At 52.2% G+C, this 21,395-nt stretch overlaps 1 protein-coding gene across 3 annotated transcripts in view; it reads right to left on the bottom strand.

Moving 5' to 3' along the window:
• Positions 1-2,108: 2,108 nt before the first annotated feature.
• Positions 2,109-21,395, bottom strand: part of SLC8A2 (solute carrier family 8 member A2) — a 29,955-nt gene continuing 10,668 nt past the window's right edge. The window contains exons 4-10 of one of the 3 annotated variants that reach the window (XM_067718883.1): positions 15,505-15,927; positions 10,860-10,963; positions 10,694-10,711; positions 9,255-9,379; positions 8,853-8,952; positions 4,502-4,780; positions 2,109-2,625 (exon numbers count right to left, since the gene is read on the bottom strand). In XM_067718883.1, coding sequence (XP_067574984.1) covers positions 2,249-2,625; positions 4,502-4,780; positions 8,853-8,952; positions 9,255-9,379; positions 10,694-10,711; positions 10,860-10,963; positions 15,505-15,927 — 1,426 coding nt within the window. In that variant the 3' untranslated portion in view covers positions 2,109-2,248. Of the gene's footprint in view, positions 2,626-4,501; positions 4,781-8,852; positions 8,953-9,254; positions 9,380-10,693; positions 10,712-10,859; positions 10,964-12,292; positions 12,767-15,504; positions 15,928-21,395 lie in introns of those variants that run through there. The other 2 variants (XM_067718885.1, XM_067718884.1) reach the window with 2 other exon arrangements.

The following is a 21,395-nucleotide window of genomic DNA, read 5'->3' as shown; positions in this document are numbered from 1 at the left end:
CTGCGGCTCGATGACACCTCACTGCCAACAAATCCCAAATCTCTCTCAAGTGCAGCCTCCTCTACTGAGCTCCAGGTGTCCCCTGGCTGTCTCCCCACCCTGACGTCTCCTCTGGATGTCCCCCAGGCATCTCACGTTCGGCGTGTACTCACCTGAATCCAGCATATCCTTCAAACCTGTTCTTTCTACTTGCCCCCAACTTGGTCCCCCAAGACCTGGGGAGACCTCACTCTCTGGGCTGGAAACTGTCCACCCCCTCCCAGATCCACTCCCCACTCCCCACGTGCCCACACTCCATTCTTGCTTGCAGGATTCAACCACTTGTAAGACTATGAAAAAGTCATTAACTCACAAGGCTGCACACCTTTACATAGGCTGTTCCCTTTATCTGGACACACACACACACACACACCCCTCCTCTGAGACAGTTACCTGCTTTCTTTAGGAAACCCGCATCAACCCCGGCTCTCCTACTCAGGCGACTCAGGTCCTTCTCTTCTGCGTTCCCAGGATACCCTATGACGTGGCTGAGGGAATGGGGGCGTGGCTAGGGAAGCTACTGGGTGATGGATGAGGAGCTAGTGCAGCTCGTGGGTAATGAGTGGGGGTGTGGCTAGGGGGAACTTTGGGCTGATCTTCAGAGTGGCTGGTGCCTGCCGGTGTGTCCTGGCAGATGAGGGGAGAGGGGAGCATGGAAAAACCCAGATTATTTGGTGTATTTCACAGTTGCCCAAATCTCCATCAAAGACTTCATTAGCCCTCCCCTCGTGAATCCCAACTTCCCACGGGGAGGCTGTTTTTCCAGGCAGAATTTCAAAGTTTTATGGCAACTTTTACAGAAATCACAAAGGAAAGAGACAGCGACCGGTGCTGATGAGCTAGGAGTAGAGAAGGCAAGTGGGCAACAGGTCTGGGACGCTGGGGCTGATGCACAGCAGGACGATAGGACGCTAAAAACCTGTGGGAAGAAGAGTGCTACGGGGGTTGCGGGGTCATCCTCAGGGTCCCAAGAAGTGGGCAGCACTCCTCGCACCCCAAGTGTGTCCTTTGGGCAGGAAACATCAACAGTAAGAAAATGCACATGGCCTACCAACAGATAGGTGGCCTCCAAAGTTAAAAATGCCCACCCAGACCCCCCGGCCCCAGTCCCACCCTCCCACCCACCCCTGCTCCCCATCAGGCAGAGATGTGGCAGCATTTGCTGGCTTGTAGCATTGGTCCTCTGGGACCCTCGGTCTCCTCTTCGAGGGTCCTGCCCGGATTGGCTGGCACTGAGGGCAAAATGAGCCTTCTAGATAGTCAGGTGAGATTGGCTGCACTCCCTTGGATTCCTGGCCTCCTCCCCAAAGCCAATTCTCATGGCTGAGGGAGTCTGCTGCCCTCTTAGTGGAAAAGTCTTTCACCCTTTCCCCAAGTCATGCACCCTCCCACGTCCCCCCTCCCCCAAACACACTATGTACACACATAGCCCCACCCCCCTCCAAGGCGTGGCTGGGCTCTCAGAGGTACTGGAGGCAAGTGAGGGTGCTGGAAGGTGAGAAGTTACAGGTCCAAAATGTGCCTCCTCCAGCTCTGGAACCCCAAACTTTCCCCTCCCTTCTCCAAGCCTTGAGAATTAGTGTCCTCCCAAGGGCCTGAGTGGAGAAATCAGGGAAGGTGTGCCCCCCTGTGCACACACCCATCTGTTCCTCCCCCATCCCCCGAGGCCCACTAGAGCTCCCTGAGGGTTGGGGGAAAGGGCTGAGATCTGTGACCTCCTGGGATGGATCAGCCCCCTCCAAGCCCCCCCCCCGCCCCCGCAGGGCTGAGTTCTGAGGCCCTGGGGCACAGGTCCGCGGAAGTGGTGAGGGGGTCTCCTAGAGGAAGGGGGACTTATGGCATGGAGCAAGGCTGGGTGTCTAGGGAGACACATGGGAGACTCTGTAGGGGATTACGGATGAGGGAGGGTTCTCTGGGGAGGGGCCTCGAGGTGGAAATTGCTCCAGTGACAAAGCCAGTAACGAACAGGGACGGACTGGCTGGAGATGCACGTAACTGAGGGGGCTGTTCTTCGCAGGAGGACCTGGGGAGGCTCCCGAGGGGAAGGGAGGAGGCTGTAAGTGGGGACCGAGGAGAGGGGTAGATGGCTTCCCAGGAGGAAGGGAGGCCGAGTCCCAGGAGAGGAGGCGAATCTCTGGAGGACAGAGGAGAGCCAGTCCAGCACGGAGGCGGTGGTCTCGAGGGGCAGGCCGAGTCCCTGGGGAGGACCCTAGAAGCCCCGGATGTGGCAGTAAGCCTCCAGGCTGGCGAAGAGGATGTAGAGGAACCAGAGGCCCAGGAAGAGCGCGGTGGTGGCGAGCTTGGGGCCGCGCGGGCCGCCCAGCTCGCCGCCGATGTGCGGCCGGCGCCGGTACAGCAGCACGGCGATCCCCACGAAGGCGAAGACGGTGAAGAGCGTGACGGAGAAAGCCAGCGTGCCGGTGCGCACCTCGAAGGGGCGGCCCTGCACCGCCCAGTACACGGCGGCCACCGACCAGGCCACGCCCAGGCCCAGGAACACGTTCACGGCGTTGGAGCCCGTCACGTTGCCGATGGATGCGTCGGCGCACTGGTCCTGCAGCGCCGCCACCTTGCTGGCGAACGTGTCTGCAGGGGCAGAGACACCGCGGGTCAGGGGGGGCTCCGTGGGCCCCCCACGAGCATCTGCCTGGCTTCGTCAGTCACTTGCTCCCCAGAGACCCACCAGCACCCCGCTGGCCCAAGGATCCAGACTCCTCACCCCAGTGTCGCGCGGGTCTAGCCTCCCACTCCTGGAGTTCTGTGCCTTTGACCCCACCCAGGGGGCAAAGTCGATCGCCATCTCTGTGCCCGCTGGCTACAGGCCCCGCTGCCTGCTTTCTATAGAACGTGTCTACATCCACTGGGATCCACTACCTACTCTCTGGAACTCAGCGCCTCTCTATGGGACCCCCTGCCTGCTTTCTTTGGGATCTGCTGTCTACTTTCTAGGGAACCCACTGCCTGCTTTCTACGGAATTTGTCTGCGTCCGATGGGATCCACTACCTACTCTCTGGAACTCACCGCCTCCCTCAATGGGACCTGCTGCCTGCTTTCTATGGGACCCACTACATGGTTTCTATCAAGTCCTCACCTTATTTCTATGAGACCCCTATCCCATCACCTGTCTCTTCAATGCCCTGCCACCTTCTTTCTATGGAATCCATCGTCTGGTTTCTACCACTTCCCACCGCCTTAGTTCTATGGGACATCCCATTTGTTGCTTTGGGGGAGGATTCAGTTGACATGTTGAATCTATGGGCCCCCCTGCCTAGTTTCTATTATTCCCCACCATTGCCTATGTTCTATGGGGTCTGCTGCTTGCCCTCTACAAGACTTGCTGCCCGCTTTCTGTGGGACTCAATCTGCTTTCTGTGGGACACACACACCACCTGATTTTTGTGGAATCCACTCTATTCTATGGGGTTTGCTGCCTGCTTTTGCTGGGAATCACTAGCTGTTTCCCATGAACCCACTGCCTGTGTTTCTACAGGCGCAATTATCCCATTGCCACCTGGGTGGACAAAATAAATGTTAGGCCCCAGCCACGTGGCACCCCTTGCCCGCCCATCAGTTCCCCACTTGGCTTCTGTCAAGCATACGGCTTCGCTTCTCTGGCCTCCACCCATTCCTGAACATCTTGCCAAGACTGCAAGTCTCTGTTGTGGAGGGCAGGCTTCACAGACCCATTCACCAATGGTTGCTTTCTACAGGACCCATCACCTGCTGTCTGGGCCTACAGCACCACCACCTGGCTGGTGAACACATTGATGTGAAAAAGCACGGTGTCTGCCTCCACGCGTGGTCTCCTCCCTCCTACAGGAATTTCAGTCTCCTCCACCTGGTTTCTAAGGGACCCTCCCTCAGATTTGGGGGAAAGAGGGGGTCACGTACACTGTAGTCTCTGAGGCCTCACTATCTTATTTCCATGGCATCTCCTCCAACATGTGGTTTCTACTCTGACTCTCCTCTTAGTTAAAGCTTTGAGATTCATTGGCCTGGTTCCTATCATGCCCAGCAACAAAGGTCTATGGAATCTTTCATCTGGTTGCTTGGCAGGGGGAGGAAAGGGAAAATGAATATCTTGTTTCTGTGGAACTCACTGCATGGTTTCTATGAAGTTCCCACCTTATTTCTATGGGACCCTCCTTCCAACACCTGTCTCTTCAATGTCCTGCCACTTTCTTTCCCTGGAATCCATCGTCTGGTTTCTACCATTTCCCACCATCTTAATTCTATGGGACATTCCACCTGCTTGCTTTGGGGAGGATTCAATTCACATGTTGAATCCATGGGTTCCCTCCGCCTAGTTCCTATCATACCCACCTGCCTATTTCCAAGGGACCCCACCATATGGGTTCTGTATGATTCCACCACCTTATTTCTGCAGGGCCTTTCTCTTAGGGTCCACCTGCCTGGCTTCTCTGAGACACTCCCCCAACAAGGGGTCTCCTGAGGGGTTACCGGGGATGGAGGTGCCCAGGGCCACGAAGACGACAGCGTTGACAGAGTCCTTGAGGCCAACGGTGCAGCCAAAGTGGGAGGCGAGGTCCCCAATGAGGGCGGTGAGCAGCCCGATGACCAGGATGCAGACACCGAAGCAGGCCCAGCCGTGGCAGTACTCGGTAGGGGGCACGCAGGCGAACAGAACCTTCCAGAACACCGTCAGGAAGTGCATGACGTAGTCAAAGCATGACGGCAGTCGCTCCTCCCGGGACCCGTCCTCCTCCTCCTCCTCGTCTCCTGTGGGCACACGACCCAGCTGGGGCACACACCCATGCCTCCTTCCTCGCCTACAGAGCCCCCCTTTTGTTCAACTTCTAGGCAGCCAGTCCCCAATGAATTGCTTTCCCAGAATCCCTTGCAGCTAAGAGAATGTACGGGCCCAGGTAACAATATTCATTTTCTCAGAATCATTTGAAGCTAGAGGAGGCCATGTGCCCAGATAAAAATATGCAGTTTCCCAGAATCCCTTCTGCTAGGGGTGGCCATGTCCCTAGCTAAAGATATGCCTTTCCCAGAAGCCTTCACAGCTACTGACAGCCAGGTCTGCAGCTAGAAATATTCAGTTCCTCTGATTCATTGCAGCTGACAGTAGCCACATGCTCAGCTAAAGGTGCTCACTTTCCCAGAACCCCCTGAGGCTAGCAACAGCACTGTCCTCAGATAAAAATATTCACTTTCCCAGAATTCCATGCAGCCAACAGCAGTCAGGTCCTCCGCTAAATACGTGGTTTCCCAGAATACCTTGCAGCAGTGGTCGTGTGATCCAGTCTGGCCATGAGACATAAACAGAGGGTTTCTGGAAAGCTCTAGCTTTCCTGATAGGGGTACTGTTGTTATAGATGTGTTTTCTGAGATTTGTAAAGGATGCATCATCCTTAGAGCTGATTGTGTCACCTACTGTGGCCGAATTTGACCCACTTCTGACCTGCAGTGACTTGTGTAATGGGAAAGTGCAAATGAAATGTCTTCCTACCTCACCTGAAACTCATAAGCAGAAAGCAAGGAATGAGAAGCAATGAACACACTTGCGTGTGCCGCGAATTACATCCGGAAGGATGCTGATTAGAAACATTGTCACCCCTGACCAGTTGCTCACGGCAAGTCAGGAAATAAGAGCCAGGCCAGCCACCAAATCCTGAAGCCACTTTCCATGGTCCCACCCAACGGTTCCTTGGAATGTCAGGGAGCATAGGACAGCTGGTGGCAGTGGAGGCAGAGAGAGACTGATGGATTTGGGGATTCGGGTCATACATCCCTTTCCCACTTTTCTAGCTCACTTAGCCACTTGGCTTCTTAAAGAAATAAATGGCTGAATTTGTAAATGCTTAACTAAGTGGTTTGTGAGGCTTCTCGGTTCTGCATGTTGCATCACAAAGAAAATGTTTTTGCTGCGACCCCAAGTAAAATGCAGTTGGAAACTAGAACTGGAAACTCAAATGCAACAGGCACTCTGCCCCTTCCTGCTTCCCTGCTTCCTTTCTTCCTGCTTGGAATATGGACACCTGGAGGTACAGCAGCCGTCCTGCAACCATGAGGACAACACCCGGGAATGGGAAAGAGAAATAAAGAAGGGGCCTGGGCCTTTAATGACACTACTGAGCTGCTGCTAACTCTTGATTGCCTCCTACAGACTTTTTTGTTCCGTGAGAAAAAATAAAGTCTGGTGTGCTTAAGCCACTTACGGTCAAGTTTTCTGTTGTTTGCCACTGAACGCATCCCTGATTGACCATACTGAGACATGGCGGAGGTCAGAGCAGGGAGGACACACTCTTGGGAGGGAGGGGGCTGCTATCACTCCGTCTCTTGGGGCTTCTCCCCGCCCTGCTCCAAATCCTGCCTTGGCTCCCACTGCCCTCAGATCCAGGCCCACACTCCTGAGCCTGGCATTCCAGTACCCACAGGCTCTGGCCTCTGCTGACTTCTCCAGCCTCTCCCATCTAGAGGGAGCCTCACGGGTATGCCTGTGGTTCTGGAGCCGACTCTTTGGTGTCAAACCCTGTGTGATCTTGAATCAGTGTCCTAACCTGTCTGAGCCTCTGAATGTCTATTTGAGAAATGGGAATAATCATCAGACCTGCCTCAAGAGAGGGCTGTGATGACTACACAAGTCAGGCCATATAATGTGCTCTCTATGGGGCCTGGAACATCTCCACTGTGACTGTCATTGTTGAAGGCCCGTTCTGGTGCCTGGGGGTGGGGGGGATTCAAAGATGCCTGAAACCAAGTCCAGCCTGCAAAGAACTTTCCATCGGGAGGTAAAGGAAATACAAAATCACCTCTAAGTGCAAGATGGGACATGATTCAACCCCTAAGGAAGCGAGAACCACCCTTCTTCAGCACCTCAGAAAGCTTTGTGCTCACGTGAGGACCCAAAAGGAACAAAGTACAAAATGACCAAGCCCCAACCCAGATACTCGGGATACGTTCATTAAATGAGTTAGTACAGGAAATGGACTTCAAAGCTGCCTGACACTCAATCTGTCTTCATCGCTGTCATCATCGTGATTATTATTACTGTTATTATTACCATAATGGTTTTATCCTTCCTCTACTACTTCCTCTGATCTAATCGCTTGCTTTCTATAGACCCATGGCCTCCACGACCACCATCTCACACCCACAGTTGCAGTTTCATGCAACCCTCTTACCCTCACTAAGCCCCTAGAGGGACCTCTCTGGCTCCCCACTGTTCTTGAAGCTCAAATTCCTCACCACATCCTCTCAGACCCTGCATGACCCATCTCCTGCCAGTTTTGACAGCCCCAACTCACACCCCATCCCACCCTCTCCCTCTTCCTTCCACAGGCTGTCTCCACTTCCAGGAGTCCCCCTCATTCAAAACACACTCCATGAGGAAAACAAAGAAAAGAAAAAAGCTCCATGGTTCCCCGCTGCACATAAAATGACACCCAAGCCCTCTCCTGTGGCCTCTAAGGCCTTTGGGGCCTGAACCCTGCTCATCTCCCATGCCTCATCCCATGCCTTTTCTTCATGCCTGAAACCAATCGCCCTCCCTAAATGTGCCATAATCTTGCACATTTCCAGACTCTGGTTTTCCCTCTGCCTGGCTCCCTCCTCCTGGCTAACTCTTATTCCTATTTGAAGACTCAGATCAGAAGACTCCTCCTCCAGGAAGCCCTCCCTGACCTTCATGTTGGGTCAGACACCCGATGTGGTCTCCCATAGCTCCCTGGGGACCCCGTCCCAGTCCTGCCCAATCTGGGTTGTCACTCTCTTGTGACAGGTTGTTTCCCCCACCGGACAGTGAGCTCTGTCAGGACAGGTCCCGAGCTGTCATGATCATTTCTTTGTCCCCAGCAATGGCCCTGTATAGGACCGGGTCCAGAGGATCCTTCAGAAGTAGATGTTGGAAGAATGTGGCTTCAGAGGGAGATGCCACTCCATTTCTATTAGGCCTACAATCTGGTGTCTCTAGGCCTGCTACCAGGTACTCTTCCATCCCTGATGCCTGGTTTCTTTTGATCCCACCGACCAGTTTCTTTCCACCCACAATTCCTCGTGTGTTTTCAGTTCCCACCAGCTTGGCCTCCCTGAAGGAAACCTGATGTTATTCAAGGGACAGAAGTCCTGAGTTCCACCCTGGTCCTTTCTGGATTCCCTGAGGGACTTCAGGCCAGTCCCTCTTATGTCTCTTGGCCTCAGTTTCCCCAATTCCTATCACAGATGGCCAGTGTTGACCTCCAAGATTGTCTGTGAATCCATGTCATCATATATCTGGCCACAGGGGGGCAGTGTGAGCCTGTCTGAGGCCTAAGGGGGTGAGAACCCGCTCAGGTGGGAGAGCTAGGTGCCCTGGAGACTGTCTCCATAGCAACAGAGGAACCCAGGCTGTGTGGAGAGGCCATGCCATTTAACCTGTTTCCACCCTCCAATTACTGAGGCCAGGAGAAAGACCGGGCTGGGATCCCACCGCTTCACAGCTCTCCACCTCCGCCCCTGTCTCCACCAACTTTCTGCGTCTCTGTGTCTACCTGCGTCTCTCTCTCTCTGGCCCTCTGCGTCTTCATTTTCTACACCCTTCATGCTTTCTCCGCATCTCTGTCCTTCTCTGGGATTCTGTGTGCCTCTCTCTCTTATTTGTACACCTTCCCTATCTTTTACTTTGTCTTTCTGTATCTGTTTCTTAGTCTTCTTCTTTGAGTATCTCTGTGCCTTTCCTGTCTTCTTTCTCTTCTCTATTGCTCTCTGTCCTTTTCTCCATGTCACTCTTTCCCTCTCCCTTTCAGTTCTCTTCCTCTGTCTCTCCATCCGTCTCTTCTTTCTTCCTCTCTCCTCCCTTCCCACTTACCTGCGCTCACCGTAATTGCCTCTAAAAACTGCTCTCTCCACGAATGGGTCCCAATCACCAAAGCCAAGTTCGTTTTCTTGATGAGTTTATCCACTGTGTTCTGGGGATGAGAGGGTGGGGAGAGACCATGTTCCATGATCACCCCAGGGCAGCTCCATGAGGGGTACTGGGGATGCGGGCTCACACCCCATGCTCAGGGGTCCTCAACCTTCCATACCCCAGTTCTAGCAAGAAGGGACAAGGGAAGCATGCGCTGTCCATGGTGCTAATGGAGGGACACAGACGTGGCCTCGGACCTTGCTTGCCCTTCCCTTGTGACCCTCATGGTCAATCCCCTCCTGGACTCTCCCCAAGGAAATGACCCAGGCAAGACTCCAGGAAGGTGAGGTCCCAGAAAATCACCTTAAAATCATACGACTCCTCAATGATGACCTCCAGTCGACAGTTTTCCCCAAGAACCGGCTTGCCCATTTCTGCTATCCTCCGAGCCTCTTCCTCCTCAGCCGTCAGTTTCCTGTCCCCATCCCCTGCAGCACGAGGGATGGGAGTTAGACTCCAAGGAGACCTACCTACCTGGGCCTGCGATGCCTTTACTGCCTGTTCCCACTGATAAAGAAAACCCTGTCTTTCCCCAACCTGAGAGCCAGCTCCCATGGGCTGGTCCACGAAGTTCAGTTGGTGGGCTCTGAGGTTCATGTGGTGGGGGCTGTGTGACCTAAGACAATACCTTAGTCTCTCTGTGCCTCCGAGTTCATATCTGTAAAATGGGCACAATAACAGTACCTACGTCATAGGGTGGTTTCCTATTAACTCCTAGTTAAAGGAGTTAATTCATGTGAAGTGCTTAGAAGAGTGCCTGGCTCACAATAACCAAAAATGTTACTTTATTATTATCATTATCATATTATTATCATTACTATCACCACCCTGTGGAAGAGGCCTGGTCTTTATATCCAAGCTCTGAAAACATCCTAGAGTGTGTCTGAGGTGGTGAGGAGAGAGGGGGATTCCCGATTTTGGTACAAATCTTGGACCCAGAACCATCTACAGTTGGCTCTGGGCTCATTGACCTCCCCAAAGTATGTTGATCCTTTGCTCCAAGCCCGGCAACAACCCAATCCTAACTCTCATAAGAAAGCCACCCGCCAACCAGGAACAGTCTCAGAAAACTACGCCTGAGTGAGAAATGACTTTTATTGTGTTAAGTTACAGAGATTTAGGGGCCTGTTTGTTATAGTAGCTTGTATCACTTACCTTGACTAATATAATCTTCAGTCTATCCTTAATCTTAACCCCAAACCCCAATTCTGATCTCAGCTCCAAAACCACTCTGTCACTATCTCCAAGCCCCTGACCCTAGTCCCAACTCTCACCCCAATCTCTGACCTTGGCCCCAACTCTACCCTCAAATTCCTCAAACTCACCTCAAATTCCAACCTTAGCTTTGACCTAAATCTGACCCCAGTTCTAATCAGATCCCACCACAAACCCAGAAGCCAATCTCCGTCTTAATGCTAGCTTTGACCCAGTTCCTAATACTGACCCCAAATCCCAACCTCAACCCAGTCCTAACCAACCTCAAACCTGATTCCCTCGGACCCTACCAGAAACCCAAGCTGGGGACTTGCTGCCCCCCACGATCTTAACTACAACCAAAACATGATCTGGGCCTTTAAACTTCTGTCACCCCCCATTCACACATGTTCCACCAAATTTATCGCACCTGCAACCTGCCTCAAACCTGACCTTGAGGGGAACTTAAGGCACTGACCCACCCCCAAGACCCTCCCTCCAGTGCCCCCCCCCCCCCCCCGCCAAAGTCTGGAAGTAACTCCACTCACCTTGACTGAGTAGCAGAGCTGGGGAGAGACAGAGACAGGGAGAGGGTGAGATCTTCCCTGGGAAGCTCAGGTCCACGAGCTTGAAGGATTGCCCACAACTGAGCCTCCAGGGGTCCCCCCGCCCTGGAGCCCTTACCTCTCCCACAGCCCACCCGTCGCCCCTTACCTGAAATCCCTCGCTTAAGCCACTGCGGCTGGCCCAGCTCGATGAAGAAATTATCCTTCTTCTCATATTCCTCATCATCAACTATCTTCACCTGAAGAGTTTTCCTGAGCAGAGAGGGAGAGCACGCAGCGTAAGACTCCCTCCCCCTGAACCACCAATAACTCGCACGTTAGCCACCCGGTTTCTTGAGCACTCGCTCCATCTCAGGCTCTGGAATCTCATTCAATGTTCACAACAACCCTTGGGGGGAAGGCTCTCTTATTATCCCCATTTTACAGAAACGAGCTCAGAAGCATCTGACGAAGCTGCGTTTGTATTCAGTATCAAGCTGAGGGATCCCGATAAAACCTAGGTTAGATTGGGTGCTTCCTCTGCTCGGAACGTTCACCTGGCTCTCATCTCACCCAGGATAAGAGCCAAAGACCCAAGAATGGCCCCCAAGAACCCCTGCCATCCGGCCCTTGTGCCCTTTCTGGCCTCCCAGCCCTCTCGCCCTCGCTCACTCCCTCCAGCAACGCTGGCCTCCTCGCTGTTCCTTGAACCTACCAGGCCTGTTTGTGCCTCAGGGCCTTTGCACCGGCTGTTCGCTCGGTTTCCCCATGCTCACTCCCTCAGCTCCTCCAGCTCTCTGTTCAAACTTTACCTTCTTTCTCAATGAGACCCACTCCCACCGCATTCTTTAATATTGAAATCCATCCCTACCCCTACCCCAGCACGCTTGACCCCCTTCCCCTGCTCTATGTCTTCCTTGTTCCAGATTATCTTCTAACACACCGTCTAATGTGTTTATTTTGTTTATTGTTTGCCATTTGCCTCTTCACATTAAAATGTAAGTTCCACCAGGGCAGTGATTTTTGTTCATTTATGTTCTTTGCTGTATCCCCAACACCTAGAACAGGGCCTGGCATATAGTGTGCCCTCCCTAAACAGTTGTTCGCTCAAAATTTTCAGTCCGGGAGACCCTTGGCTTCCTGTTCCCTGTCCTGACCACATTCGGAGGTGCAACAGAGGGCTAATTGCTTTTCTCTGCATCCCTGCTGCCATGGTAACCAGGACGGTGGGCGGGGGAGAACAGCCAAAAGTTATCCATCCCTTTCAGGCACACAACCGACCCCGCCTCGATTACGAAGACCCACAACCCCCCAAAGCCCACAGCTCTGCCACTAGCAGCTCTTTCAGCTGTAGGAACCACAAGGCCTGGCCCCAGAACCCAGAAACACAAACACCCAGCCCACGCAGTCACCCAGCAGAGGAAGCACAGCCGGTCACACCGCCCACACCCACGCACCATCATACCCCGCAGCCATTCCCTATGCAGTGGCAAAATCACATGGACCAGATGCCAACTAGCACGACACCCCCTCCGCAGCCTGGGTGACATCACCAACGTGTGAGACCCCTGCTGTGGTTCCATGTAGATTCTCCTTCCTTACATCTCACTCTTTATGCCTCTTGGTGTCTGTTTATTCCCTTCAACTTCTCTCTCTGCATCACAGTCTCTCAATCTTCCTTTGTCTCTCTGCCCATCTGTCAGCCTCTCTGTGTCTCTCTCTCCATCTCTCTGATCTTCTCTGTCTCAGTCTCTCCCCAGCTCTCTGCCTTTCTTTCTCTGTTCTCCTCTTCCCATCTCCGTCTGTCAGTGTCAGAGAGACTGAATGGAACACAATGGGATAGCCAAAGTCAACACCATCTAAGCAAAGGGGTCTCAATCAACAGACCTATCTCAACACACGCACGCACAGGACACAGTGACACCCATGCAAAGACAGACGCACACAAGACGGTCACGTGGAGACATACGCCTACTTCCACCTTCACCCACTCCCAGTCTCAAGATATTTAAAATTTTCTGTGGGTGGAAAACATGGGTGCCCCCCACCTCAGGAGTGGGCTGGGAGCTGTCCGAGGTGCTGAAACACCAGAGCAAGGAGGGGGTCTCCTGACACACAGACAGCTATTGACACGTTGACACACTGACAGGGTGATACACACACACCTCCGACGCTCACTCTCTCGCAGACACGCCGTGATCCTCTGACACGCAGTGACTGACACGCAGTGACACACGCGCCAACTGGCGCCCAGACAAGTGTGCCCTCATGGGGCCCAAAAGGAGGAGAAACCCAACTAGCAAGAGACAGCAAGAGGGACTCGAGCTACGCAAGGGCAGGACTTCCTGAGATCAAAGGAAGCAGCCTTAGGAGTATGGGATTAACGGATACACACCATTAATGTATAACATAGATAAACAACAAGGATTTACTGTAGAGCACAAGGAACTATATTCAATATCCTGTAATAATCTATAATGGAAAAGAATCTGAGAAATAATACATATATATACATATACATGGACCTGAATCACTTAGCTGTACATCTGAAACTAACAACTATAGTTCAAATAAAAACGAATTAATTATTTTTTAAAAAGGAAACAGCCTTCCTCCCCAGCTTGACATTTTGTCATCCTCACGCCTGCCCTCCTCGTTTCCTGGGCACTCCACTCTAATTTCAGACCCAGTCTCTTTCTTATCCCGTCTCCCATCCTCTCTTGCTGACCCAAACTCTTTTCTCTCTGTAGCATCAGAAGGACCTTTCCTTCCCTGAGTCCCACTGAGTTCCTCTCAGTGAGAAGAACGTCTCTCTTTATCTCCGCTGCGTCTCTCTTCATTTTACTCTTCCTCCATCCCAGTCTCCCAATCCCGTGTTCCCTCTCTTGATGGGTCTCTGTCACTCAGTTTCTGGCTTCCTTGGTATCCATCTCTAAGTTTGTGTCTTTCTGTCTCTCTCGTGCTCTCTCTCTCTTCTCTGTTTCTCTCTCTGACTCTCCCTTACTCTGGCTCTGTCTCTCTTTCGCTAGGTCTCTTCTGTCTCTGGGTGCCTCTCTGTCTGTCTCTCTCTCTTGCATATCTCCCCGACACCCCATCTCTGGGTGTCTCTCTTCCATCTCTGTGTTGATCCTGCCTGGGGCCAGCCCTCCAGCCCAGCTTCTTGGAAGCATCTCTAATTAGCGCCTGCCCGTCAGAGGAAGGATGTGTTTCCCTAAACGCTAATTTCCTGTTCTCCCTCTCCTGAAGCCACAGCTGGAAGCTTGGGCGGGGGTGGGGGACAGAGGGTGTCCCAGCCTGGGGAAGCCATGCGGGGGAGGAGAGGGCTTGTGGGTTTGTGGTGGCAGGCGGGAAGTTGGTTGGAAGCGATAGACTACAAGAAGGACTGGAACAAGTAGAAAGATAACGCCCTCCATCCCCTCGGCCTCTTGGGTGTGAGACATGGGGCCTGGAATGGTGCCCTCAGCCCCCAAGCTAAGTTCTCAACCCAAGTCAGACAGAGAGAGAGATGGAAAGGTATGGAGAGTTCGTGACTGAAATACAACCCGAGTCAGAGAGCTAGCTAGATACTGGGGACAGAGATCTAGAGACTAACAGAAACCCAGAGGGGAGATGCCAGGAGCGAGAGACGCAGAGACGCAAACGGAGAGATGGAGAGATAGAGCAGTGAGAAGCTGAGCGGGAGGCCTAGCCACAGAAGTGGGGAGGAGAGGGAAGGGGAGCGCGGTGGGGGCTCTGCTAGGTGGGAGGAGCGTGGGCGGCAGGAGGAGAGAGACAGACTGGCGTGCGGGGGCGGAAGGGAGCGGGCAAAGGAAGGGAGACACCTTCTGCATCCCAGGCAGGCGGGGGGGTGGGGGGCGGGGAGGAGGAGGAGGGGGAGGGGATGTGAGGCTGCAGGCACACATGGGGGGAACTCGGGCATCTGTGTAAGGGGTGGCCGGGTGTCTGGGCGTGAGAACAGCCCTGACTCTGTGTCTTTGACTTTGTGTGTCCGTATGTGCCGGTGTGCGTGTTGGTTGTGTCTGTGTGTCTACATACTTATTCCTGTGTATCCAGCTCACCTCCCAAGATTCCACCCCACCCTCCCAAATCCCAGCCCTCCAGTTTCCCGTGTGTCTTCCTAGGCCCCCATATTCCTACTCGGCCTCTTCCCAAAGCCTCTCCCACATTCCTCTTAGGTCTCCTGCTATTTCCCCAGGTTCTTCCGCCTACCCAATAGCTTCACCCCTTCCCCCATCCACCTCCTCAGTCTCTGCCCCATCTCCTTAGACGCCCCCCCCTAATGTCCTTGTCCTTTTCCCTGAGTCCCTACCCAGACCCCACTCGCCCTCCATTTCCACAGACACCTTCCCACCTCGAAAGGAACCTCAGGCCACACTCCTCCATTCTACAAATTAAGCCTTCCACATTCCTCTCCCCAGGCCCCATCCTATTTCCTCTCCTCTCTCCTCACTTGGCCTTTCTTCCTGATGTCCCACTCTCCTCTCCCCAAACCTGCCCAGTTCTCCCAAGCCCCGCCCACATCCAGTCCCAACACCTTGGCCACGCCCCGTCACTCCAGTCTCCTCCCTCCTCTCCCCTGTCTCACCTCTTCCCTGGGCCCTGCCCCACTTGCCCTGACCTCTCCGTTTCAAGAGCAAGGCTCCATCAAGGCCCCACCCCTTTCCAAGACCACGCCTCTCCTAGGTCCACCCACTTCTCGACCTCGCCCATCCAGGCCCCGCCCCGCCCGGGCACAGTCCCATCCTGGTCCCGCCCCTCTCGCGGGCCGCGCTCGGTCTGCCCCGGCCGGCGGACTGCCGGACCGGCGCGCTCACATGGTCTCGTCGTCGCCGAACTCGAGCTCGCCGCACGCGTCCTCGTAGTGCACGCCGCCGCCGCGCGCCGTCCCGTCCACTGTGCGGTAGGGGAGGCGCACGGTGCCGCGCGCGCCCGAGCTGCGCACGACGCGCACGTCCACGGTGCCCATGCACTCGCTCACGTGCAGCAGGCGGTCCTGGAAGGAGAAGATGCCCGCGTGGTCGTCGTCCAGGATGGTGACGGTGGCCAGCAGAGGCGCCACCAGCCGCCCCTTGGGCCGCCCGCCGCCGTCGGGCTCGAACATGCCCTGCGCGTCGCCCACGCGCAGGTTCAGCAGCCGCACGAAGAAGTGCTCGTCCTCCTCGAAGATGTCGTCGTCGATGATGCCGATACGCAGCTCCTTCAGTGTCTCGCCCGGCTTGAACACCAGCGTGCCCTCGCTGCGGTGGAGGAGAGGGGAAAGAAAGGGGTGAAGGTCGCTCAAAGGCTGTGGGGGAGGTGGGAGGAGTCAGGGGGGCCTCCTAGAGGAGGGGGCCGCACCACGGAAGAACTTACAAATATAATGGTGGACAGGCATTAAACAAGTAATACTGAGGGGGAATGAGGGTGGGCTTCTCCGGGGCAGGAGATGCAGAGGGAGAACAAGACAGAGTTGGTCCCTCCCAACATCATCATCTGATGATGAAGGTCAGATCAGGGCAGGCTTCATGGGAGAAGATTTAGTGGGCAGGAGAGCTCCAGGCAGAGGGAACAGCACATGCAAAGTCCCAGGGTGGAGAGGGAGCCTGGAGTGGTCCACAGCCATGCTTCTCCAACCTCCAGGTGCACACGAATTCCCTGGGGCATCTTGTTAAAATGCAGATTCTGGTTCAGTAGCACCAGGGTTTCAAGACTCTGCAGTTTTAGTTAGCGCCCAAGGGATGTGAATGGTTCTGGTACATGGACCACGCTTTCAGTAGCAGGGACATAGGGCCCAGAATTGACCTTGCCATGCTTCTCATAAAAACCATTCTGTGCTCCCAGGTATCCCCAAGAGAAAGTCCACACTCCTTAACTTGGCATCATTCAGTCATTCAACATACACTCCCAGAGTAACTGCTGGGCAATGCTGGGAACATGGGAACAGCCCCACGGCAGAGCCATATCACAGCGACAATTACACATCTAGGGACTTAATTACAGTTCATTCATCCAACAAACACCAGGCACTGTTCTTAGTGTTGGGGAAACAGCAGCAAACCAGATCAGAGAAAAATCCTTGCCCTGGTGGAGCTTCTGTTCCAGTGCAGGAGATGAATAATAAAACATATAATGTCAGGTGGTGATGATGCTCTGGAGAAAATAGAGGAAGGAGGGTAGAGAGTGAGGAGAAGGGGCTGTGTTAGCGTGGTCAGGGAAAGCTTTTCTGAGGAGGTGACATCTGAGCAGAGGCCTGAGGAAGGGAGCCACGTGGAGGATATCTGGGGAAGAGTATTCCTGTAAAGGGAACAGCCAGTGCAAATGTCCTGAGGCAGGAGTGAGCCTGGAGTGTTTGAGGAACACCAGGGAGGCCAGTGTGGCTGCAGCTGAGGGAGCAGGGGGAACAGGGGCAGATGTCATGGGGCCTTGGTGGGCCATGGTGAGGACTTTGGCCTTTACTCCAAGTGAGATGGGAACCATGGGAGGCCTCCGAGCAGAGGAGGGACGTGAACTGGCTTAGGTTTAAAAGAGCATCAGTTGTGTGACTCTCTAAAGCACATGCAAGATGTTCTATTATGGGGTGGGGGAGGGAACGAGGCAGGGCCTGAGACAGGGTGAAACTTTGAGGGAACAGGGAATGAGTGGGCTCCTCCTGGCAGGGCTGCAGACATCAAAATGACTCTGGGATGTTAACAGATGTCAAAAGTCTATAATATCCCCCCACATCCCTCTGTGGGAGGGGAAGAGGGACCCCAAGATTCTGGCAGAGGTAGAACTGGATGACAAGATCTGGATGGAGGGAACAAGGCCTCCCTGTTGGGGCAGCCGTCAGCCTAGGGGCGCTATCCATGGTGGCTAAGGCACCCGGCTGGGTGGGCCGACCTGTGCCAGCTGTGGGATCTCCAGGCAGTTAGGATTCCGCAACCCTCTAAGCCTCGGTTTCCTCATCTGTAAAATGGAGGTAATAACCCTGTCTACCTCATGGTAGTGTTACAAGGATTGAGTTAATACAGGGGAAACACTCAACAAAAGTTAGCTAGTGATATTTGCACTAGCAAACTAGTGAGTCCTAAAGTAATGGCATGTTAGAAGTGGACACTTAAGGGATAGTAGAATGTTGGGCTTTTAGCACCATCTTTACGAAACGGTTAACCTGGACATCACCAGTAATGGGACACGTGGGCGTCATGTGCCTCCCGGCACCATGCACTGAGGAGGGCACAGCATCACCTCCACGGAGTCCTGCCAAAGTGCATCACCTGAATCTAACCGTGAGAAAATATTAGGTGAACCCAAATTGAGGCTTGTTCTAGTAAGCGGTCTAACGTCTTCAAAAGTGTCAGGGTCATGAAAGTCATGCAAAGGCTGAGGGATCGATCCAGACTGAAGAAGGTGAAAGAGACATGACGACCAAATGCACCTTGTGGTTCCAGATTGGATGGGAAGAGAGGGAGTGAAGACACAGCCATGAAAGGTGAGATAGGGACAACCGGGGAAATGCAAACATAGACTGTAGATGGGATCATAATATTGATTCAGTGTCAGATGTCCTAAGTGTGATCATCGTACTGTGATAATGGAGGAGAATATCATTATTCTTAGCAGATGCACACTTATGTTTATGGGTGAATGGCCATGCTGCCTGCAACTCTAATAAGGTGCCACAGTTATTAATATTATTATATATTTTTCTAAAACAAACTTATGGTTACCAAAGGGGAAGGGTGGGGGGGAAGGACAAATTAGGAGTTTGGGATTAATATACACTACTATATATAAAACAGATAATCAACAAGGACCTACTGTATAGCACAGGAAACTCAATATTCTGTCATCACCTATATAGGAAAAGAATCTGAAAAAGAATGGATATATGTATATGTATAACTGAACCACTTTGCTGTACACCCAAAACTAACACAACATTGTAAATCAACTATACTCCAATATAAAATAAAAATTAAAAAATAGAGTAGCATCTCAATAAACATATTATTATATTATTATATATTAGAGAGAGTGAACGCACACAGGACAAAATAGGAACAATTGGTGAATCTGGGTGGAGGTTACATGAGGGCTCGCCAGACTATATTTGCAGCCCTTCTGTAGGTGTGAAATTTTTCAAAATAAAAAGTTGGGGAGAATCTGCCTGCCAATGCAGGGGACACGGATTCGAGCCCTGGTCCGGGAAGATCCCACATGCCGCGAAGCAACTAAGCCCGTGCTCCACAACAAGAGAAGCCACCGCAACGAGAAGTCCGCGTGCTGCAACGAAGAGTAGCCCCGCTCGCCGCAACTAGAGAAAGCCCGCGCACGGCAATGAAGACCCAATGCAGCCAATAAATAAATAAGTAAATGAAGAAAAAAGAAAGTTGGGGAGAAAAAGAACATGCGGATTTTAGAAACCAGATATCAGAATCATAGAAGGCTAGGTTCACAGGACTCATATTCCAATACTGGGTGCACAAAATCTGAGAAAATGAAAATCTTAGAACCATCAGATCAGAGACTGGTTGGGGTACAGATTAGAATATCAAAATGTGGGAAACCTGGAATCTTAGAATTTTAGACGCTTAGCATGTTAGGATTATAGGGGCTTAAATCTCAGAGTCTTGGAAGAGCTGTGCGGTTTGGGGGCCTCAGAGATCATTATTAATTTGGAGAAACTAAGACCCCACAGGACCACCATAGCCTAGTGATACCTGTGGGCAAATTAGAAAACGGCTCCCCTTCTTCAAGACACTATTTCCACGAATCTGGAAATTGTCCTAATAGACATAGAAATCTACAATGTCCACTATACGAATAGCACTTTCTTAGATGTGCTGCTCTTATGCAGTGCACAACCTCAACAACTGTACGTGACAGCCCTGTCTGCCCAGACTGAGGCAGGAACTTACACAAGGAACAGGGGGCAGGGCTAAGCTTGTACTGGAGCCCAGGTGTCCTCCCTCCCAGTCCTGGACCTAAGCTGCCTTGATAAACGATGCCAGGCCTGTGAATATCAACTGCGTTGGGAGAACAGGGATGGGTAGGAAGGTGTCAACTCTTCCTGGCTCTTTGGTTCCACCACTGAACAGCATTTACTCCTTCACTTCAAACATCTTCATGACGTCATTGGCAGGTGAGAAGGCAGCCTCTGATCCCAGCAGGTGACACGTGTACTCACTTCCTTCTGCAAAGGCTTGGGGCTTTGATGGGGGCAATGCAGACCCAGAGGTGTGGGTAGGAGGGGAATGGTGGATAGACTGAGTCACAGCAAGCCCCCAAGTAGTGGATACCTTTTCTTCAGTCGAAGGAGGCTGGAGATGTAGGATGGGCAGAGAGGATGGAGGGAGGAGGTCATGGGTGACCAAAGGGATCCCATGCTACAGGATGATGGAACAAAGATCCGTGAACAGTTGTGCTCCACTCAGGGAAGGCTGCGGAGGGGCAGGGTAGGAGAGGTGGATGAGGATGGGCAGGCTAAAGGATCCTGGACTGACTGAGGTGGAGGGAATGACCTACAAATGTCCAAAGCAGTGGAAAGATATGTAGATATGATGGGGCAGAGGGGAGCCTGGGCTACCAAAGGTCTTTGCTGAGGCACAGTGGTGGAACTAAAGATCTGTGAAACAGGGACCTCAATCCCAGAAAGAGAAGAGTTCGCGGATGAGGGGCTGGCTGCTGCATGATGGCAGAACCAAAGATCTGTGAACAGTTCAGCTTCAACTTAGCAGGTGGAACCCATGAAAAGCTCGGCCATCAACACTCTCTCCTGTATTCTGCTTTATTTTTCTTCACTGTTCTTACCACTCCCTGATATTTTAAGGTATTGAATTATACTTTCTAATGGCCTGTCTTTCCCATGAGAATGTCAGCTGCATTGGGGCAGGGACTTTTATGTCTTTCATTTACTGCTGGTCTCCATTGCCCAGATTCATTTCTGGCACATAGAAGACACACAATAAATGCTATTATTATAGGAAATCATGGGAGACTTGCGCATCAGTTAACATAACAAAACATACTGTAAACCTATAAGTCCTGAAAGAGTGTGGTATGGACAGAACTACAAATACATAAAGAATTTTGTGGTCCCATGAGAACACAGCAGTTATCTATCTTCTTTACTGTTCTCTGTCGAGCCTCTTAAAAAAGCATCTGTCAGATGGATAAACAACAAGGTCTTACTGTGTAGCACAGGGAACTATATTCAATATCCTGTGATAAGCCATAATGGAAAAGAATATGAAAAACAATGTATATGTATATATAACTGAGTCACTTTGCTGTACAGCAGAAGTTAACACAACATTGCAAATCAACTATATTTCAATAATTTTTTTTAAAAAAGCATCTGGCACCTAGTAGGCGTGCAGTAGGAGTTGCTGAACAAGATCACAGTTCTGCTCAAAGAGGGGTGAGGAGAGGGACTGGGGCAGTGAGACACAGAAGGGTGCAAAGAGTGGGTAGCTTTATGGTGGAACCAAAGACCCAAAGACAATTTGGACACTGTCTGTCTTCTTATCCCACTTCATTTTCCCCCATCACCTGATGTTTTTATATGTTTCATAGTTTATAACCTTATTGCAACTTGAGGGTAGGGACCTTAGCTCTCTTGTTCACCGGGGTATACACCTGGCATATAGTAGGTGCTCAATAAACATTTTTACTTTAATAATGGTGTGTGGGAGGGTACTTGTTTTACCAGGTATGATACATATAATGGAGTTATAATAATGAA

This window comes from Pseudorca crassidens, chromosome 20, assembly GCF_039906515.1.
Source record: "Pseudorca crassidens isolate mPseCra1 chromosome 20, mPseCra1.hap1, whole genome shotgun sequence".
In the NCBI taxonomy this organism is placed as follows: Eukaryota; Metazoa; Chordata; class Mammalia; order Artiodactyla; family Delphinidae; genus Pseudorca; species Pseudorca crassidens.
This window is presented reverse-complemented; position numbering and strand designations above follow the sequence as displayed.